This window comes from Pieris napi, chromosome 7 (genome assembly GCF_905475465.1).
Source record: "Pieris napi chromosome 7, ilPieNapi1.2, whole genome shotgun sequence".
In the NCBI taxonomy this organism is placed as follows: domain Eukaryota; kingdom Metazoa; phylum Arthropoda; class Insecta; order Lepidoptera; family Pieridae; genus Pieris; species Pieris napi.
The window spans coordinates 6262793-6281256 of NC_062240.1; the positions used below are offsets into that span (position 1 = coordinate 6262793).

The window sequence follows — 18464 nt, forward strand, 5'->3', positions numbered from 1 at the left end:
AATGCAGCGAACGTGTTAATAGCATCATTAGAGATTAATGAAGAAAACACTATTTCAGAAAAAAATATTGACGATTCAAACGTCTTTAAGTATGTTTCCGCAGCCTATAGGTACGGATACATTTTCTTGAACTTTCTCTACACTATAATCTACAGGGACCCCGCGAACTAGACCCATTCTTGTTACGCTGAAAGTGGGAATGAAGGCTTTTAACTTTTTCGTTTCCAAAAGATTGCAGTTAAGAATATTATTGGCGTCTTTATAATCTGAAAAACCAACTACGCACCTGTTTCTTCGTATACGCTTTACACTTCCGAGAATAATATTATTACACTATACACAAATATTATATAAAGATTACATATAATACAAAAATTAAAACTACCAGCTTATCCTCTGCCTTTTAACTAGTAAAATTTAATTAAATTTTCACCACCGTGAAAAAAAACGTCTACCATGAACGAAGTTTCCCGCGCTTTTTTCGCGAATACACTGACATCATGATTCATGATTACAAGTTAGTAATAAAAAACCGTTGTTGAGTGTAGTCTGTGGATTATTGATTTGCTGCGACAAGTTTGTGCCTGTGGTTGTGACTTGTGACGATTTTAGATGTACGAAAATCTAAATATTTATGTGTTTTTGATAGCCTTATTTATTTTGATTTTCAATTATTAGTATTAAATTAAACATGAGTTCCTTAAATTTCTTCCTGTTCTAGTTCTGATTTGATCATGATTATTTTAGACTTTAACGAATGGAAATCTTGGTTCTATCACAAATAACCAACGAAGCAATGAGCACTAAAAAAGACAAGTGGGAGGCCTTGGCCACAGTAAAATCATTTGATTTAGGTAAATAAATTTAATGAATTTCAATTGTCACTCGTTTACATAATTATGTTTATTTTTATCCTACGAAACCTTGAGGTTATCAACCGAAGAACCTTCCTAGGTAACTAACAATTGGCAGTAGGTTTTTTCAATTAATGTTGTGATTCTTATGTAATATTACCATTATTTATTGTACTATAAAGCATAAAACAAACCAAAACCAAAACTAGGAATTAAAATAACGTTTGTTACACAACCCAACTACTTTTATTTATCTCATAACCAAACTATTTATTTTTGAATACTTACTACGTGTATTATTTGAGTTATGATTCATAAAAATTAAATATCAGAAAGTAATATTATTATGTTTATTATTTATCCCTAAAACCACAGATAACTTATTTACTCATGTATTCTAGAATATTCCAATTATATTAATTTTTTAATAAGGATATTGTGCTGATATCTTATGAAACATTAAAAAAATTGCATAATTTTTGTACATATCCATTAATATCTTAATGATGACTAATATTATTGTGGCATCAAATTTTATATAAAAATGTAGGATTTTTATAAATCTGTAATGTAGCATGTAAACCAATGTAGTATTACCATTCTATGCTTTATTGTTATTTCAGGTGTATCTCTGAACAGCGATCATGAATCTTTACATCAGAGTATGCAACAAATAGATTTAGTCAACTCTCCAGCCACTACACCAATTAGTCTTCTAGTCCAATCTCTTGTCAAGCAACTTTGTTCATTACTAGAAAAAGACATGTCTAAGGCAAACCATCTCTACAACACTATTTGTGAGAAATTACATAGCATGAAACTCATAGATGATTCATATGCTATGGGAGAATTTGAAGCTATGAGAAGCCAGTATCAGCGAGCTCTTTACCAACTGGTATCAATAGCAAGTGGTTCTGAAATACCTCTAACTTTACCAGCTACATGGCCTATTACAAGATCTGGTCTTGAATGGTCCCGATATCACAAAGAATTTGAAGAACTTTACTTTATTGCTAGAGGTGGTTTTGGTACTGTATTTAAAGCCCGCCACAGATTGGACGGCGTTGAATATGCTGTTAAGAAAGTATTCATCAAGTCTTCAGATGTTGATTCCATTATGTCTCATCTTGCTGAAGTTAAAACTGTAGCTAGTCTTAACCATCCAAATATAGTTAATTACAAAGCAGCCTGGTTGGAACCTTTAATAGAATCAACTGTCAAAAAGAAACGCAAATACTTCATGGATACAGACAGTGATGAATCAATAAATTCAAACCGTGTTTCATCAGTATACTCAAATTTAATGAAGTCATTTAAAACATACAATTCAAAAGAACTAACAAATAAACATAGCCAGTCAGATTTTGTTATATCTTTTGAAAACTCAAACGGTTTTGAAGAAGATGCTTCAGAAGAAGATAGTGAGAGTGAAGAGGAATCATCTACACCTGATAAAAATGTTATATGCAAATTATTGTCTTGCAAGGAGTATGAAAATTGTTCACGGGTGAATCTAAAGTGGGCAACACTATACATTCAGATGACTTTTTGTCAGCAGACTTTAAAACAGTGGTTGGATGAGCGAAATAGTCATTTGATTTTATCCAGGAAGAACTCTGATGATTTGTGCCTTCATCATGCAGATTCAATTGATTGCGGAAGTTATGAAGGTCACCTAACTCCAGACAAAACATACCCAGTAGCTTGCACAAAACTCGACATCTTAGTGGAAATGTTTACTCAGCTTGTGAGAGGACTACATTACATACATTCTCGAGGGATTATCCATCATGACATTAAGCCGAGCAATGTGTTTGTGGGTCAAAGTGAAAGTGGGTTACAGGTGCAGTTGGGAGATTTTGGCTTAGCTTGTCCTCTTCAACGATCACACAGTGGCTTAGCATTAGGAACTCATTTGTATGCAGCACCAGAACAATTAGATGGGCAGTGTAATCCCAAGGTAATTATTGATTTCTTGCGTCTTTATACTTTACAAAGTACAAATTTTATGCACTTAGACTAAAATTCATAGTAGTCTTATACAATGCATGATAAAAAAACAAAAGCAATTGTATTTTCCTTATGTTTATTACTTCTATTAGGTAACAGGCACTGCATTATGGTAATTAAAATAGTTGTTAATTTCAGCAAGTGCTAAGTTTTAATGTGTTAATAAAATATTACAATATTATATTTCAGAGTGACATGTACTCTCTCGGTATAATACTTTTAGAGATGGTGGAACCATTTAGCACAGATATGGAGCGTGTTAAAACAATAACAGATCTGCGGAAAGGGCAAATACCGGCTCATCTCACTGCCAACTATCCTAAAATAGCGCACATTATTGGTAAACTGGTACAAAGGAAACCAAGTAAGCGTCTGGACACAAACCAACTGCTAGAAGAACTTAGGAATCTGTCAGAAAATAAAGATGAGAAAATCCAGTCACTAAAAGAAGAGTTAGCTGCAAAGGATGACGAGATTGCCAAATTGAAGATGATGCTTGCAAAGTTAAATTACCCTTCATAATGTAAGATGTACCTGATTTTTTTTTTAAATAGTTTCTTTTTATAATTATGAAACATGAAATTTTAAGATTTCAGTTTAAATTTTTTTTATAAATCTATTACAAAAGTGAAAAGTCATCTAACAAAAGAACCAACCTTAACCTAGGCTGAATAAAAGTTTTCTGAACATTTTGGCACATTTTTGGTTTGTTTTTTTTTTCCTAAAGATTTGTTTAACCTGAGAAATTATAAATCTAAGCACTTGTGGACATAGTGTATTTGACAATGATTTTTCCTAATGCAATAGGGTTCTTTAATGATTAAATGAGATTTTCCTCTATGTAACTGTTGTTACACATTGACAATTAAAATTGTTTTGTTTTCCCTTCGACTGTAATGTTTGTCGATGTGGGATCATAGGTTATTAGTAGGTATTATATGACGTATGGCCAATCTGCTTAACTAACACTAAAATAGCATAGAAGAATATTGAGTAAGTACCTACTATTAGTATATAACTTAATCTAAATATTGAGGGCTAATTTTAGAAGTAAAATAATCATATTCTTCTATACTATTTAACAAACAACTCGAAATATTGTCTTGCCTGAAATGACGTGTGTGGTGAATAAAATTGATTTTCAAGTGTGATTAATTAAATAAATATTTTAGGTAAATAAGACTTTTATTCAAACAAATCATATAATTAAGAGATGTATTTACACAAATGCTACATATATAAATATATTTACTTAATTTATAAATATTTACAGTCTTAATATAAATGATCCATATTATATGCAGATTGACAAAATTGCAAACCTCGCAGTGCTCTACTCTCGACATGTCATTTTAAAATTATCTTCATTTGACCAATATTTGTATATCAAAGATGAAGATCTTATAAGATCAAATAAGGTAATTAACGACAACCGCAGATTCGAAATTTAATAAAAGTTAGCATCCATCTAAAAATCGGCTTTTGGGTCGATTATAGATAATGTCTATGAGTATCTTATTCTATATCTATTTAATCTATTGTTTTCTTAACTAATTTGGCGGGTTCTAAAGTAATGTATCAACTGCATGAATAACTCCGTTTGTTGCTGGAATATTGTGTGTAATAACTTGAGCGTTGTTCACTTTTATTCGACCTGAAAAATGAAACAAATTATTAATTTAATGAAATAATTCAGTAGTAACAAAATGTAGAGACGTTACTTTTTAATACCTATCATGTTGGTTCTACTAAATACCAAACATAACCAATGACACGTTTACTCTTCTTTTTATTCTACGAAAACAGTGGATATGTTCAATGTTGGCTAAATTTGTATTGCTCTGAAACTATTTTTTTTTTTATAGAACAGGGGGCAAACGGGCAGGAGGCTCACCTGATGTTAAGTGATACCGCCGCCCATGGACACTCTCAATGCCAGAGGGCTCGCGAGTGCGTTGCCGGCCTTTCAGGAATTTGTACGCCCTTTTCTTGAAGGACCCTAAGTCGAATTGGTTCGGAAATACTTCAGTGGGCAGCTGGTTCCACAAAGTGGAACAACAGTGAATAATTAATTAATTAATTTTATCAACAGTGAATATAATTCCGCATAATTAGTTTCGTTCAGTAGATAATGCGTTTATTTTCAGTATCAAGTTAAGTGCCTCAAACAATAAGGAGCAATGTTGTATGCAAAAATTTAAATACCGGAGTTCTTTTGAAGTGTGAGCGGCTTAGCATCCTCCATGGAGTTCCGTAGCTGGTAATACCGCATGCCTGCGCTGTACAGCGTGCCCGGTAGTACATGTCTTGCGACCAAAGCGCGTGCAGCAGCTTTTTCAGAATACCGCGATAACTCGCTTGGCGCTAATTTCGCAAATGCCGTGTCTGTCGGCGCGAAAACTGTATACGTTTTGCTTTCTGTAAAAAAAACAATTTTTGATTTTAAAATATAATTCTAGCTGCTACTACTATTATATATTTATATATGTTACTATCCTCAATTGTGTAGAGCCTTATTTAGTCGTTTAATATAATACAAACCTCATTATTATAACGTTTAGTTTTTTCTTTTTATACTAAAATTATTATTATCTACATATCTACGGTAAATTCTTATTTTGAAAAATTCAAATTAAACCTCAAAACGACAATATCGTTATACTTTATGTAATGTAGGAGAATTACATATTAATGTTATTTATTCCTAGGAAATGTGTAAAGTGTTTATGGTAGGTATAATACAAAATTCTAAGGTTCTAGATAGATTCCAAATCATGACATTAAATCAATATGTGCCTGAAACTGAACCTAACTACTTTCGTATGGTAACTAACGGTACTGAGAGGCTTAACAGAAGTCAAGTGTCGCTTTATTACCCGCTAAAGTATCCGCAAAGCCACTGGCGAAGATGGCCTTCAAGAATGTAGTGAATCTTCTATCTCGGTCTGCTTGCAGAGTCTGTACCAAATCGCCCACGGGCAGAGGAAACATCACTCGGTCGACTGCGTGAGCGATTCCCTGAAAGTCGAAGGATATACAACTTTAAAGTCATAACTTTTGGGCCGCATGGAATTCCTAATCGAGGGTACACAAAACGCTGGAAAAAGCTTATCCAACTAAAAAAAGTTCTTTAAAAAGAAATAAATGCCTTTAATTATTTCAAAAATATTATTCTGAGTGGGAATTAAATTTAACATTTGTAAAGTACTTACTTGTTTCCTTTTATTTAATGTAAGTACTAGTACAGCCCTGCGATTCTGTAACTCACACAGCGGTTTTCGCATCGGCGGTCGCTCTCAAATCAGTCGTGAAGCAGTCATTTTATGATTTGGCATTTTGAAAAGGTGGGAGCTTGTAGTTTATTGTTTATCAGAATGCCAAATCATAAAATGACTGCTTCACGACTGATTTCAGAGCGACCGCCGATGCGAAAACCGCTGTGTGAGTTCGAAAAGTGAGTTACAGAATCGCAGGGCAGGTTGTTGTTATTTCCGTTGTAAACGGGTTTGACTCCCGAGTATTAATCGTATTTTTAATATAATTGATCCTACCTGTGGTATATGAATATCTCTCTTGTCATCAATTACTCGGGCTCCATTGATGGTGGTGACCTTAACCTCGTTCCATTCAACATCATGCATGTCATACTGATTAACTCGTAGTTGTGTACCAGCTAAGGAGACACCTGTCATCTCATCCTGTAACGAGGCTATATCGAATGCACCTGGGATTACGTGGTGAAGCAATAACTGGAAAAGAAAACATAAAAGTAATTAAGTATTATGTATCACGTAAACAGCAGCAACTTGTCATTTTAATATTCATTATTATATGTTTCATCAAAAATTCTAACTATAAAATTCATGAAATAATAAAAATACTAACACCACTCAACAGACGAGGATTGTCACGGAACTTCTCTTCTGCTCTGTCTGGTCCTCCAAGTTGTACTAGCAGCGTCCTAAACGCTTTATCAGTTGGAGCGAAAATTGTGTAAGGCCCAGTCTCATTCAAAATCGCATCTAACCCAGACTGCTTCAAATATTTGGCTGTTGCGAATAGACCATTTTCCTTAAGAATATCTATGAGACCTGGGCTAGACGCCGAAGCGAAAATATTTTGAGTTGGCTCCTCATAAGTTGGTGCCAGCGTAGAAGACCCTATTACAACTACGTCTTGAGGTGTTGATCTATATACTGGCGTTGTGTTTACTATTGTTGTACTTGGGAATGGGCTTCTTTGAGTCTGTTTCTGACTTCTAATTGTATAAGTTGGAGTAGAGGTTTTTATGATGAAGCGTTCTGTTGTTGGACGACCTGTCGAAGATTGAAACGTTTGAGATTCTCGTGGAGTATATGTATCTCTAATAGCATCTTTTTGTGTGAATGTTTCTCTTTGTGTCAATGGTTCTTTTGTTGGATCTCTTTGAGAATATGTCTCTCTTTCATTCTGGGTGTATGATTCTCTTGAATTCTCACGTTGCGTGTAACTTTCCCTAGGCGATTCACGTTGGGTGTACGATTCTCTTGTTGGTTCTCGCTCAGTATAAATCTCGTTGTGTGGTGCCTTCTGAGTGTACGATTCTCTTATTGACTCTCTCGGTGTAAACGTTTCTCGTGTTGGTTCTCTTTGACTATACGTCTCTCTTGTTGTTTCTCTTTGACTATACGTCTCTCTTGGCAAGTCTCTTTGGGTGTATGATTCTCTTTCTCTGGGTGTATATGATTCTCTTTGTGATTCTCTTGGAGTGTAGGTTTCTCTGTATGATTTTTGTGTAGTCCTAGCAGGTGCAATGGAATTCCTATGTATCGGGGCAGGAGTAGTTTGTACAGGGTTCGTAAGTCCCGAAGAACCATAACTTGAAGTTGTCACAAAACTGGTGTATGTTGAAGGATTATGTGATGATTCCGCTATGTAGTCTAAATTAGTCGTTGTAGGGTTTTCTGTTGTTGACGAAAACAATGCATTTGATATTTTAGTAGGTCCTGGGAGAGAAATTTCACCTTTTCGAATCCTGTTCAAAATTTCCTCTACCTCAGGTCCTTCTTCTGTCTGTTGTCCATTCGCTTTTACCCCCTTAACCTTGTAGGAACCATCATCCTGCTCTTCTAGAAATACAAATGTAACCTTCTTTTTGTTTGGAAGGGTATTTGGCAATGCTGACACTTCTTCCAATTTGCCATTATCACCCTGTTTTACGAGTTCAAAATTAGCACCTGGTGGCAAAACACCCTTTGTTAAATCGTCAAATGATACATGACTTTCTTTCTGCGTTTCTTGTGTGGCGGCTACTAACTTTCCCAAATCCGGACTATCAGCAGATATTGCACCTTTGGGGATTAAATTAGGGTTATTTGTTCTTATAACTTCGTATTTTTGACCATTTAGCGATATCTCACGAGAAGTGAAATTTTTCTCGCTAAAATCTTCAGGATTTTCTGCTAAAGCTACTTTAAGTTGTTTTAAAATATCCGGTTTTTGTAATAGAGCAACACTCTTGGCTCGAAGGTTGTCATCAAATCCTTTTGTTTCACTTTCTTCTAGCAGGTTCTTTATGTCATTGTAGAGTTTTTGTTTATTTCTGTCCTGTGGTGGAGTGCGAGATCGGGCAGTTGGTCTGGTCCTAATAAACCTAGGCCGTTGTGTTGTTGTTGTGGTTGTTGTAGTACTGGTAGTTGTTGTTGGATGTTGTTGCTCGTAAAGGTCAAGTGCTTTTTTGAATAAATCTGTTTCATGCGGTAAAATTGGTCGTCGTTTTTCCTGACCTCTTCTAAAACTGTCTTCGTAGTTTTCAGTTGTTGTATAAGTTGGTAATGATTTAGTAGCTTGTCTACTCAAGAATTCGTCATGAAGCTTTTCAACTTTCTCCTGTTGTTTTTGTTGTTGTTTCTGCACGAATTCCTGGTGTTTTTGAATAATTCGTTGTCTTTCCTGTAGTTCCTTAAGCTTTTCTAAGTTCTCTTTAGATTGTTGTTCATAATATTGTTGGAAATCGGATGGCTGAGGGTTTGTAAATATTGAACCTTGATTATTTGGTTGGCTGATTTGTTGCGAAGCTTGGAACGGCACTTGCCCATTTTGGTTATGGTTCTGAGGTGCTAAATTTGGTGCAGCTTGGATCGTAATAGGGTTAGGACCATTAAAGCTTTGCTGACTTTGTGCTGTTTGTAAAGTTGGTAGAAAAGCAGCTTGCGTTGGTCTTTGTTGTGTAAGAGATAGAGGAGATGGAATGTTTGGATTATGATTAAATATTGGTGGATTTTGAGCTAATGGAAGGCTGTTTTGGAATGTTGGAATCGTAGGTGCTTGTTGTATGTTTTGACTTTGTTGAAAATTTTGAGATCCTACATTTTGATGAAAATTGTTGAGTTGAGGATTCGCATTTGACTGTTGATTGAATTGAAAGTTGTTGCTGTTTTGAATAGGGATGGCGTTATTTGGGATATTTTGTGCTGGAAGAAGACTGTTAAACTGAGGCACATATGGTTGTTGATTTAGTATTGGTTGCGGGAAAGGAAGTTGTGGGGCATTATTGATGACTGCTGGCTGCTGCTGGAAGTTTTGTAACGGAGAGTTCAGCCCAAATCTTGTTTGATGCTCGTTAAAACCAGGATGTCCCAGGTTTGTTGGTCTGTTTCGGTCGAAATCGTTTTCTATCTGGAATGAGAAAGTTAAAATTAGAGAATAAGAATATAAATGGTACTTAATTAATCTAAACATAAATTATAAATAAATTTTACAATAATAATCAAACATCTCCACATTATTTGTTAATGAAAAGAACATACGGTTTCTAAATAAAGTAGACTTCTAAAGAAAATTTTTTCCTTATCTTTATATTTAGATTTACTATTTTTCATAGTACGAGTATCAGTGTATATAAAATAATACAAGCGATGCAACGGGCGATCTTATTTATTTATTTGGTTAAGTCTTTGTCGAATGTACATAAAAGAAAATTATAACTGGTGAAAAAGAAAATTAGTAAAAGAATATTATATAAGAATATAAATTAGTAAATGCTATTATATAGCATAAATTCCTGTCATTTATTACAGTATATTATGTGTCATGGACCAGGGACCCTAAATTTAGTTAGCCGTTGCCCATGTGCAAGCACCTGTGTGCAGTGCTGTGGTCGCCATTTAAGGATGTGGTACGCTGTTTAAAGGCCTCTGTGATTTAAATATGTGTTTATCCCTTCACACACGAACCAACTCAAGTAGGAAACAGATAGTGTATAATTACTTAAAAAAACAATTCATTACTGCGCAATTGCAATTGAGTGTAGCCGATAGGCGACAACTATCTCCAAAATACCCAAACAAAAGTAGAACAAAATTATAATATTTATTGTTCCGTGTTCTGAGCAGTTTCACGACATCTCGCTGCGCCTGCGTGACGCATCAGTAGCACGAAAGTGCATTCTTTAGCATGCGTTATAAAGATTTGTTCTTCTATAGATACTTGAATGATTCTCTTATGAAGATTATATTAATCTCATAATTTATAAACAAAACGTTCTTGTTATGATTATTTATTTAATGATAAAGGTTTTTGTGTGAAGGTGAGCCTTGTCTTTCAGAATGATATATTTTATCGCAATTTTGGCTGAAACATATTGGTCGGTTAATCTAAGTACTTTGTTTTGTTGGTTGAAACAAGTTACCGCTGCCGTGGTTAAGATACGCGCGACGTTCATAGGTGTTTAATAAGTTACACGAATAAATGTATTTTAACATTGTCTCTACGTGGCTTATAATCCAGAGTAGTTCGAGAACTTTGACGGCTGTTGAATTAAAAAAAACAATGAAACAGGCATTATGATTTACCATATATTGGGTAATGGCAGGTACATGTAGACTAAACAAACTTAAGATATAAAGCACAATCAATTAATTAAATTACTAAGTAAAACATCTGCGGCAGCGCATTTACATTTATGATTATCACTTATTATATGAAATGCAAGCAAGCAAGAAGAACTGTGCTAACAAATGAAACTTTACTGCTATTTAGTAATACTGTTGTCTTTGCTGCTAAGAAAAACAAAAGAAGATAAATCTAGGCAACATTATGTCATGTCCGCAACCGCTTTTGGTAACATCTTTGCATAACGAGAGAGTGGTAAAAGGCAACCGGTTATAAATCAGTATAGATCTTGCAATTCGAAACAGATTCGAGTAAACCAATTTAAAATATCGACCAAATGTAAAATATATATATATAATATACCTATATATATATATATATCATCTGTGTATGAGAGCAATTTGCTTTTCAAGTACATATTTATTATATTACCAAAAACTTTTTTACAAAACAATGAAACAAAAAAAAAGAGTGGCGGAAATTTTATTGCCAGTTCTTCTCTTAAGTTCTACGCCCTTGTTTGAGAACTTAATATAAATTTAGTTACCTATTCATATAGGTGAATGAATAAATGGTATATGAATTGTAAATTTTGAATTTTTTTGAATGAATATTTAGCAATATGTAGCCTACACATCAAGTTTGAGAAGGATGCGAGGTTCAAACCACTTTCACGCACTTTCGATTTCGTTTGGACGTCATAACTCGATTTGGGAAAGGTCACGAGTTCGTTGTTCCCCTTGCAAGGTGCAGTTAGGTAACATTCATATAACTTAATATAATCTTTATTAAGACTAGCGAGTCCTAATAAGGATGTCTTAATGATGCTTAAGCGGCGTTGTCAGGACTATAATATATGGTAAAATATAATTAAACCTTTGGTTGATTGATCTTTGATCATAATAACGCTTCATTAAAACGTGTTGCGTATTCTTAACTAGACTCGACTGAAGTAAATTTTGTTTACACCTTTATTAGACAAAGGCTGTGAGAATGTTTCTAAATAAAATGTACTCGAAAATTATACTTGGTAAAGTATTTATTTTTCTTCTAAATTCTACATAATTATGACAGATTAGTGATTCCACGTCCTTCCTGCGTTTGGTTTTTGGCAATACTTGTTTTTTTGGCAAAGAAGAAAAATCTACACAATAAAATATCAATGTAATATTCAAATAAAAGTGTATCTTATCTTTCATGTTGTATTTAGACACAATCATTAGTAATTACTCTTTAAATCCACACATAAATGAATGTAATTAAATAATCGAATAATAAAAACTACTCCATCCTGACCTTTGACAATTGTATAAACTTTCGTTTTCTAGAAGTGAGTGTCGTAACAGCGAGAGTTTAAAATGATGTGTTAAAACGTGAAGTGACTATCGTATGGAGTTTCCACAAAGCAAGAAAGTCCACTTTCATCTTTACACTTACGTCTTAAGAAATATTTTTAGGTTTTCTTTTACCAATCGAATGACTATTATAAATTATTTGCATTTTATATACACGCAAAGATATTGAAAAAGGTAGACTTATATTGTATGGTAATTAGGTAATCTAGATAAACTTAAGTTTTGTATAAATAGATCAGAAAATCTATAATTTAAAACCCGAATTATTTGATAATAAAATATTATATCAAAAATCTACTAAACGATGCATTAAGTATACGCAAATTTAATCAAAGATCACTAAGCAATGTCTTCATTAATAGTCAATTATAATTTACACAGTTTTGACACGCACGGTATTAATGATTTATATAAATAAATCACACTACACTATTATATGCACGGTATCTCGATATCGGATAGTCTATTGGAAAGCGTGGTAGGGTTAGGGTTAAGGTCATATGTACGAATTCTATTTTTATTTTCATTTAATTTACAAAAGCTTGCCAACGCTCGGAACACTGATACATTGGTACATGAAAAAAAAAATGCAATAGTTGGCAAACATAACAAATACGAGAAGAAAACAATTACATCGGTTCATAAATTATAAAAACTAAAGGAAAATTGATTTCAAAGAGTGTGCGGAGTAACTATGGATATCCAGACCTAGCTGCTTTTTCAAAACGCGTTGTTCTGACAGGATAGACAGGATCTAGAGGGTACACGATATTTAAATGTAGTTAATTTTTATACTATTAATGGCTACACTTGAGAGTACAGTGACGGAAAAAATATAGATGTGTGTAGGCACACAAGAATCCCACATCAATGAAATAGCGATTAAAACGTGCCCGTTATATGCCCCATTCTGTAGTATGGGATGTATAAGACTCCTTTGTAACATTTTAAACGTGTGTATAAAGATATACAAAACCTTGGTAGTTGTAACATATCTTTTTAACAGATCCCAAATTTATTCGCGTAATTATATTTTATTATAATTATTTCCTAAATTGTCTTATATCTAATATTCATAGATATTAATAATTTCTGCCCATACATACTATATATATATAATATATACATAATGTAAGAAAGCGCGTTGAACTCTTATGAATAGAAAAGCAATTTCTGATGATTTTAATACCTCTCACCTAACCCATAAATTATTCGATACCAAATATATGAATAAAATTATCAATTATTAGTACTGACATTATAAAGCTAAAGAGTTTGTTTGTTAAAATAATACACGATTTGCAATTATGTTTTTTATAAACATAATATTATTCAAACAAATACAAATATTATCATAATTATATAATTTAGAACAAAATTGCCATTATAACATATTGATAACGTTTGATTTCAATGACTATCTTAAATTATTTTATAGTTTTAAAATAGTGTTTTCTTAAATAATGATCACGAATGACGCACATATTTTTACAGTTATCGACGACTTATTTGGTTAAAAACGTTTCTTTGTATGATCTGTAGTCCATATATAAAATATATCACTCAGAATTCCTTTTAAGTTGATTGGTTACGTTTTAAACGCTGTAATGATCGCCGTTTTATTTGCAGCCTCCGTAACAATATTACGCAAGGGGTGAACCCTAAACCGCAAATCGCGGAAAGCATTACGCAACGGCGGGTGTCGCTTAACATTATACAACCGATGTATGCGGATATGTTTTTCTTAGTCTTAATATGTGCTTACTGTGAATAATTTGATTTCAAATAGAGTGAAACATTAAATAAATAATAAAAGAATTGCTTTGACTTAAGTTTCGCAAGTTGTTGGCTATACGTACATTGAAATGAGTAATTAGTTTGTATTAATAATAATTCTTGCATCGTAAGTCGCTTTAAGGGTAATGCATTAACGGGATAGTGCGCTAAACCTCGAATCTGATTCAAACAAATTCATTGAACTTGAAATATACACACATCATGTGACCGGCTGTCACGCAATACCAAATTTGAAACATAGAAAATAAAAGAATAAATACAAATCGTAACACGCAGCATCAAGTTAAACTGCTTTCACCTCTATATTAATTGTGAAATTAAGTTAGCTGATTATAACTTAAGATATCAATAATGTTCTTCGTACTAAGAAACATTTTGATTTAGACTAAACTTCGTCTGTGCAAATCTTGTTTAAACATAGGCAGTTAAACGATTGAATCCGTGGGAAAAAGATGTACATCTTCAATACCAGAAGTCGAATTGTTTCCGCTTGTATATTTCTTGCTCTACGCAATAATACTTTCGATAATTATCCCTTTTATTTGGGTCACCTTTAATTTATTTAAACGTACACGAAACGGGCATATATTTTATAATTCAAAATAAATCTTAATGTGCTTTTTCTATCCTATTGAATGCTTTACAAATTAACTTAACGTCAGTATCATTAGTAGGAACTAGAAGTACTGGTTTATTCAGGGAAATCGAAAATTCCTTTCAATTAAATCTATACATAAATCAGTTTTTAAAACATGAAACTTGCATGACAATAGGTTAATTGGTTTTACATTTCCGGAATTACATGACATTTTAAAATTAATAAGTGTCAGTTACATTATCGTACTTTGCGTGAATTCTTTGCGTTGTAGTTTACTTTCAAACGCATTGTTAGTAAAGAGAAAAATGTTAATAATAATAATTATCTAAAATAAATAAAATTAATGGCAAGTGTTTTTATTTGGCATCTTGTTTAAATTGTTAAATAAACCTAATACTAATAATGAAACTTCTGGTATTTTGGGATTTTTAAATTTTGGCGATGTTTGAAGACCGTCTTTCCTCGTTTTAACACACAATACAGTATTTTTCCTAATTACAAGTTGTATTCCTATGTAATGTTGTAATGCTATACTATTCAATATATTGTATTAAACTTGAACGAATTTATAGTCTTTAGACGCATAGTCTGCACACATGTATATATCCTAATAAAGCGTTGTACTAAGTACAAAATAACCAATTTACATCAATGTATCATCTCGTACGAGGAATAATAAATGCATAATTATCTAGATACTTAATAACATCTTCCGCGCTTGGCGGTGCGTTTAAAATGCAAATAAGTGGAAGAATATTAAGAAATTTTTTGTTCAGTGAGTGAGACGACTTATAATTTAATTTAATGAAATATTTTCAATTTATACTTATAAATTTTACTTTAATACATTCAAAACAATCGCATGTTCCTCGGAAAGTAGATAAAGCGTTCTGAAAGTGGCGTAATACTACTAGCAATAATTTTTTTTTCTTTAAAATAGACTAAAATATCTTCAATTTATAATCTATATTGAATTGATAGTTTACCCTTGGTCCAGTGATGGCAGCGACCAATCGCGCCAAAAGGAGAAACTGGCATACGCTTCTCATGTTGCACTCACAACAAATATCATCACACCTCAGTCCACTGACACAAGATGGCCACTGAATCCAATTCACGTCACTAAATTCCAAATTCAAAAATTTGAAAAAGTATAGACGACGTTTTTTTTTCACGCAACCGGCACGCTTCGTTCGATGACAGTAATGGAGCGGCCGTGCGCTGCTGTGTTTTACCACTCCTACTCTTCATCTCCCTACTCGACATTTCGAAAGGATTGAAACGAGAATCATTTCAACTGTAGGATGATAATTGAATGTTGCTTAAAACAATTAAATTAATTGTTATTAGCTTGATGAATTGTCTATAAAGATCTATCTTGTTTATGGATCTTTATTGATGAAAATATTTACTAGTTTTTGCAATCGCCATGAACATTTTCTAAGTGAAATATTCTGCTTTTTTTATCGCATCAATTGTGTTATAGACTTACGTATTGTCATGTAAGTATAATAGTAATTATGAAATACATTGCTTGCGATAGTGATTATTTTATTTTCTATTAACAAAGATTTAATGTAATAATTTTTCACGCCGAATTGTTAATTCAAACGTTTATCAGTCATGGCATAGCATTGATCAATTTTCGCAAGTGTTTCATTCAAACTAAAGGAAATCATGGTAAAAATCATTAATCAGATGAAATCTTTTGTACCGCAAGAATACAATAGATAGACATTCAAATGAAATGCAACACAATGCCTAATTGGAGTGAAAAGTTACACCATTTAAAGTATAATAAGTTTTGCAATTTTTTCAAGATATACATCTTAGTTGTTCTCGCTTTTTAGGTGTGAATGACAGTTAAGTTGTTCCTAATGCACTGTATTGTTCTAAACGACTTTATTGCAAGAAAATATTATTTGGATTTATACCGCTACCCCAATTATTGAGTTTTATTTAATTATTTACAATTATTAAAATTTAGAACAAGGAGCAAACGGGAAAGAGTCTAACCTAAAATTAAGTGATGTGCCCATGGACAGTCATAGCGTCAGGCTCACAAGTGCCTTGTCGATCTTTAAAGACGATCTTTACTTGTACGTACGTACGTAGAGAGTACCTAAATAGTCATGATAAACCGATCATCAATGGAGTTAAGAACCTAAGAAAATTTGTTGATGAACTAGAACAAATCAATGACGGCCAATGATATTACAAAATAAACTTTTTTGTTATTTTTTAAATGCCTTCTTGTTACCAAATCAAAATAGATTTATATCGCATCGCTAGACGTGAATAAATCGAGTCTGAACACCTATAGTCATTGTGGTCACAATTTCTATTATTTTATTAAGAAATTCTATTATTAAATTACGTAAATTAAATTAGATTATTGGCTACAATATTAATCGAATTACATTATTATTAAATCTGTAATATCGCAACCAGACAACTTGGATAACGCGTAACTATTATGCGGCTGAGCCCTTAGTGATTAAAACTAATATTACCTTGTACAAGTACGAGGTACGTGACGCTAATTACAAACATATACAACATATTACATAATGTACAATTGTATATTATATTTTCATTTGCGTTGAGGGTTTCTTAAATTAGCTGATAGAATCAGCCACATCGAATTGATTCCGGAACTAATGTCTATTGACAAACGGTCAATCGAGACGAAATCGAACTTAAACGTGGCGTAATTAGTCTTAATATTTCTCAGTATTCTTTGGAAATTGGAAGCCGGGGTCAAGTTTACTGATAAATTATTTGTTGAGACTGTGCATTAAACTGTTTTTGTTTAAAAAATATATAGAAAATTATTTGAGTTGATAAAATAATAGTTAAATTTATCTTAGATTTTTTTACTGCTATTCCGACAACGTTAAATCTTCTCTCTTCGATCTTCTTTTTTTTATGTAATAGGAGGCAGGGCAGGAGACTCACCTGATGTTAAGTGATACCACCGCCCATGGATACTCACATTGCTAGAAGGCTCGGAAGTGCGTTGCTGGCTTTTTAAGACTTGGTACGCTCTTTTCTTGAAAGACTCTAAGTCGAATTGGTATGGAAATATTTCAGTGGGCATCTGGTTCCACATAGTGGTGGTGCGCTGCAAAACTGCCTTAAGAAACGCTCAGTTAAGGAAAAATTCTATCTTCTATTTCTTCTTTAATTAACGCAAAGTTGAATCTCATTTATTTATTTATTTTTATTTATTAAAACTTCATTTAATAAATCTATCTTCTATTTCATTTTGAAAAGGTCCACTATTTCTTGGGGTATATAACTTGAACCGCTTAGATTAAATGCCTTATTCTAATTTTAAATTATATTATTTTTTAATGGTCTATGATCCCGATATACAACGACCTTCACCGAGATGCTTATTTAATGAAACGTATTTTATATTTAAATTAATATGTCAATAAATATAAACCATATGGGTTGCCTAGCAAATTTCAGTCCAGAGTATTTTAATTAATATAAAAAAAAATATTTTTTAAACATTTCACCGGTATGATTATTAGATAAATTCTATACCAATTGAAAGTATGAAGCCCATAGAATATGCAAACGTTAGGTTGTTTTTAATCAATTAATTATTTATGTGTATATTTTTATGTTACACTAAAGTATATATACATCTTTAGTAAAAAAGAAAGTTATAGTGATACATAAAGAGTCATGTCTATCACCAAATGCCTGGTAAATAAAACAAATAATTTCTCAATTTCAAAACTAATCTATTGCCTAAAACTTTTGTAAGGTTAGTTTTAGTGTTATGTTAAATATTAACATCCGTAACACGTAGGTATCTGTCATAAAAGTCAATGATCGCTTTCGATTTTTACGTAAACCAGCCATTATTATACAGTCTAGACTATGTACATATATGCAAATAAGTGTAATGTGGTCAACGTGTATAAAATTACAAAATTCTTTCCATCATTTTGAAAAGTTACT

At 32.6% G+C, this 18464-nt stretch overlaps 2 protein-coding genes across 4 annotated transcripts; one reads left to right on the forward strand and one right to left on the reverse strand.

Moving 5' to 3' along the window:
* Positions 1-572: 572 nt before the first annotated feature.
* Positions 573-4041, forward strand: LOC125050860 (eukaryotic translation initiation factor 2-alpha kinase 1-like). 2 transcript variants are annotated; one of them, XM_047650922.1, is made up of 3 exons: positions 573-854; positions 1478-2814; positions 3054-4041. In XM_047650922.1, exons 1-3 carry the CDS (start codon positions 758-760, stop codon positions 3384-3386), a joined length of 1767 nt encoding a protein of 588 aa, XP_047506878.1. In that variant the 5' UTR covers positions 573-757; the 3' UTR covers positions 3387-4041. The 2 variants fall into 2 exon arrangements, with proteins under 2 accessions (XP_047506878.1, XP_047506879.1); XM_047650923.1 differs by having other exon boundaries at positions 843-954.
* Positions 4031-15705, reverse strand: LOC125050859. 2 transcript variants are annotated; one of them, XM_047650921.1, is made up of 7 exons: positions 15473-15705; positions 7544-9521; positions 6750-7513; positions 6416-6613; positions 5741-5882; positions 5070-5282; positions 4031-4518 (listed from the first exon to the last, which is right to left on the reverse strand). In XM_047650921.1, the coding sequence occupies exons 1-7, from the start codon at positions 15533-15535 to the stop codon at positions 4430-4432; spliced, it is 3447 nt and encodes a 1148-aa protein (XP_047506877.1). In that variant the 5' UTR covers positions 15536-15705; the 3' UTR covers positions 4031-4429. The 2 variants fall into 2 exon arrangements, with proteins under 2 accessions (XP_047506877.1, XP_047506875.1); XM_047650919.1 differs by having other exon boundaries at positions 6750-9521.
* Positions 15706-18464: the final 2759 nt, after the last annotated feature.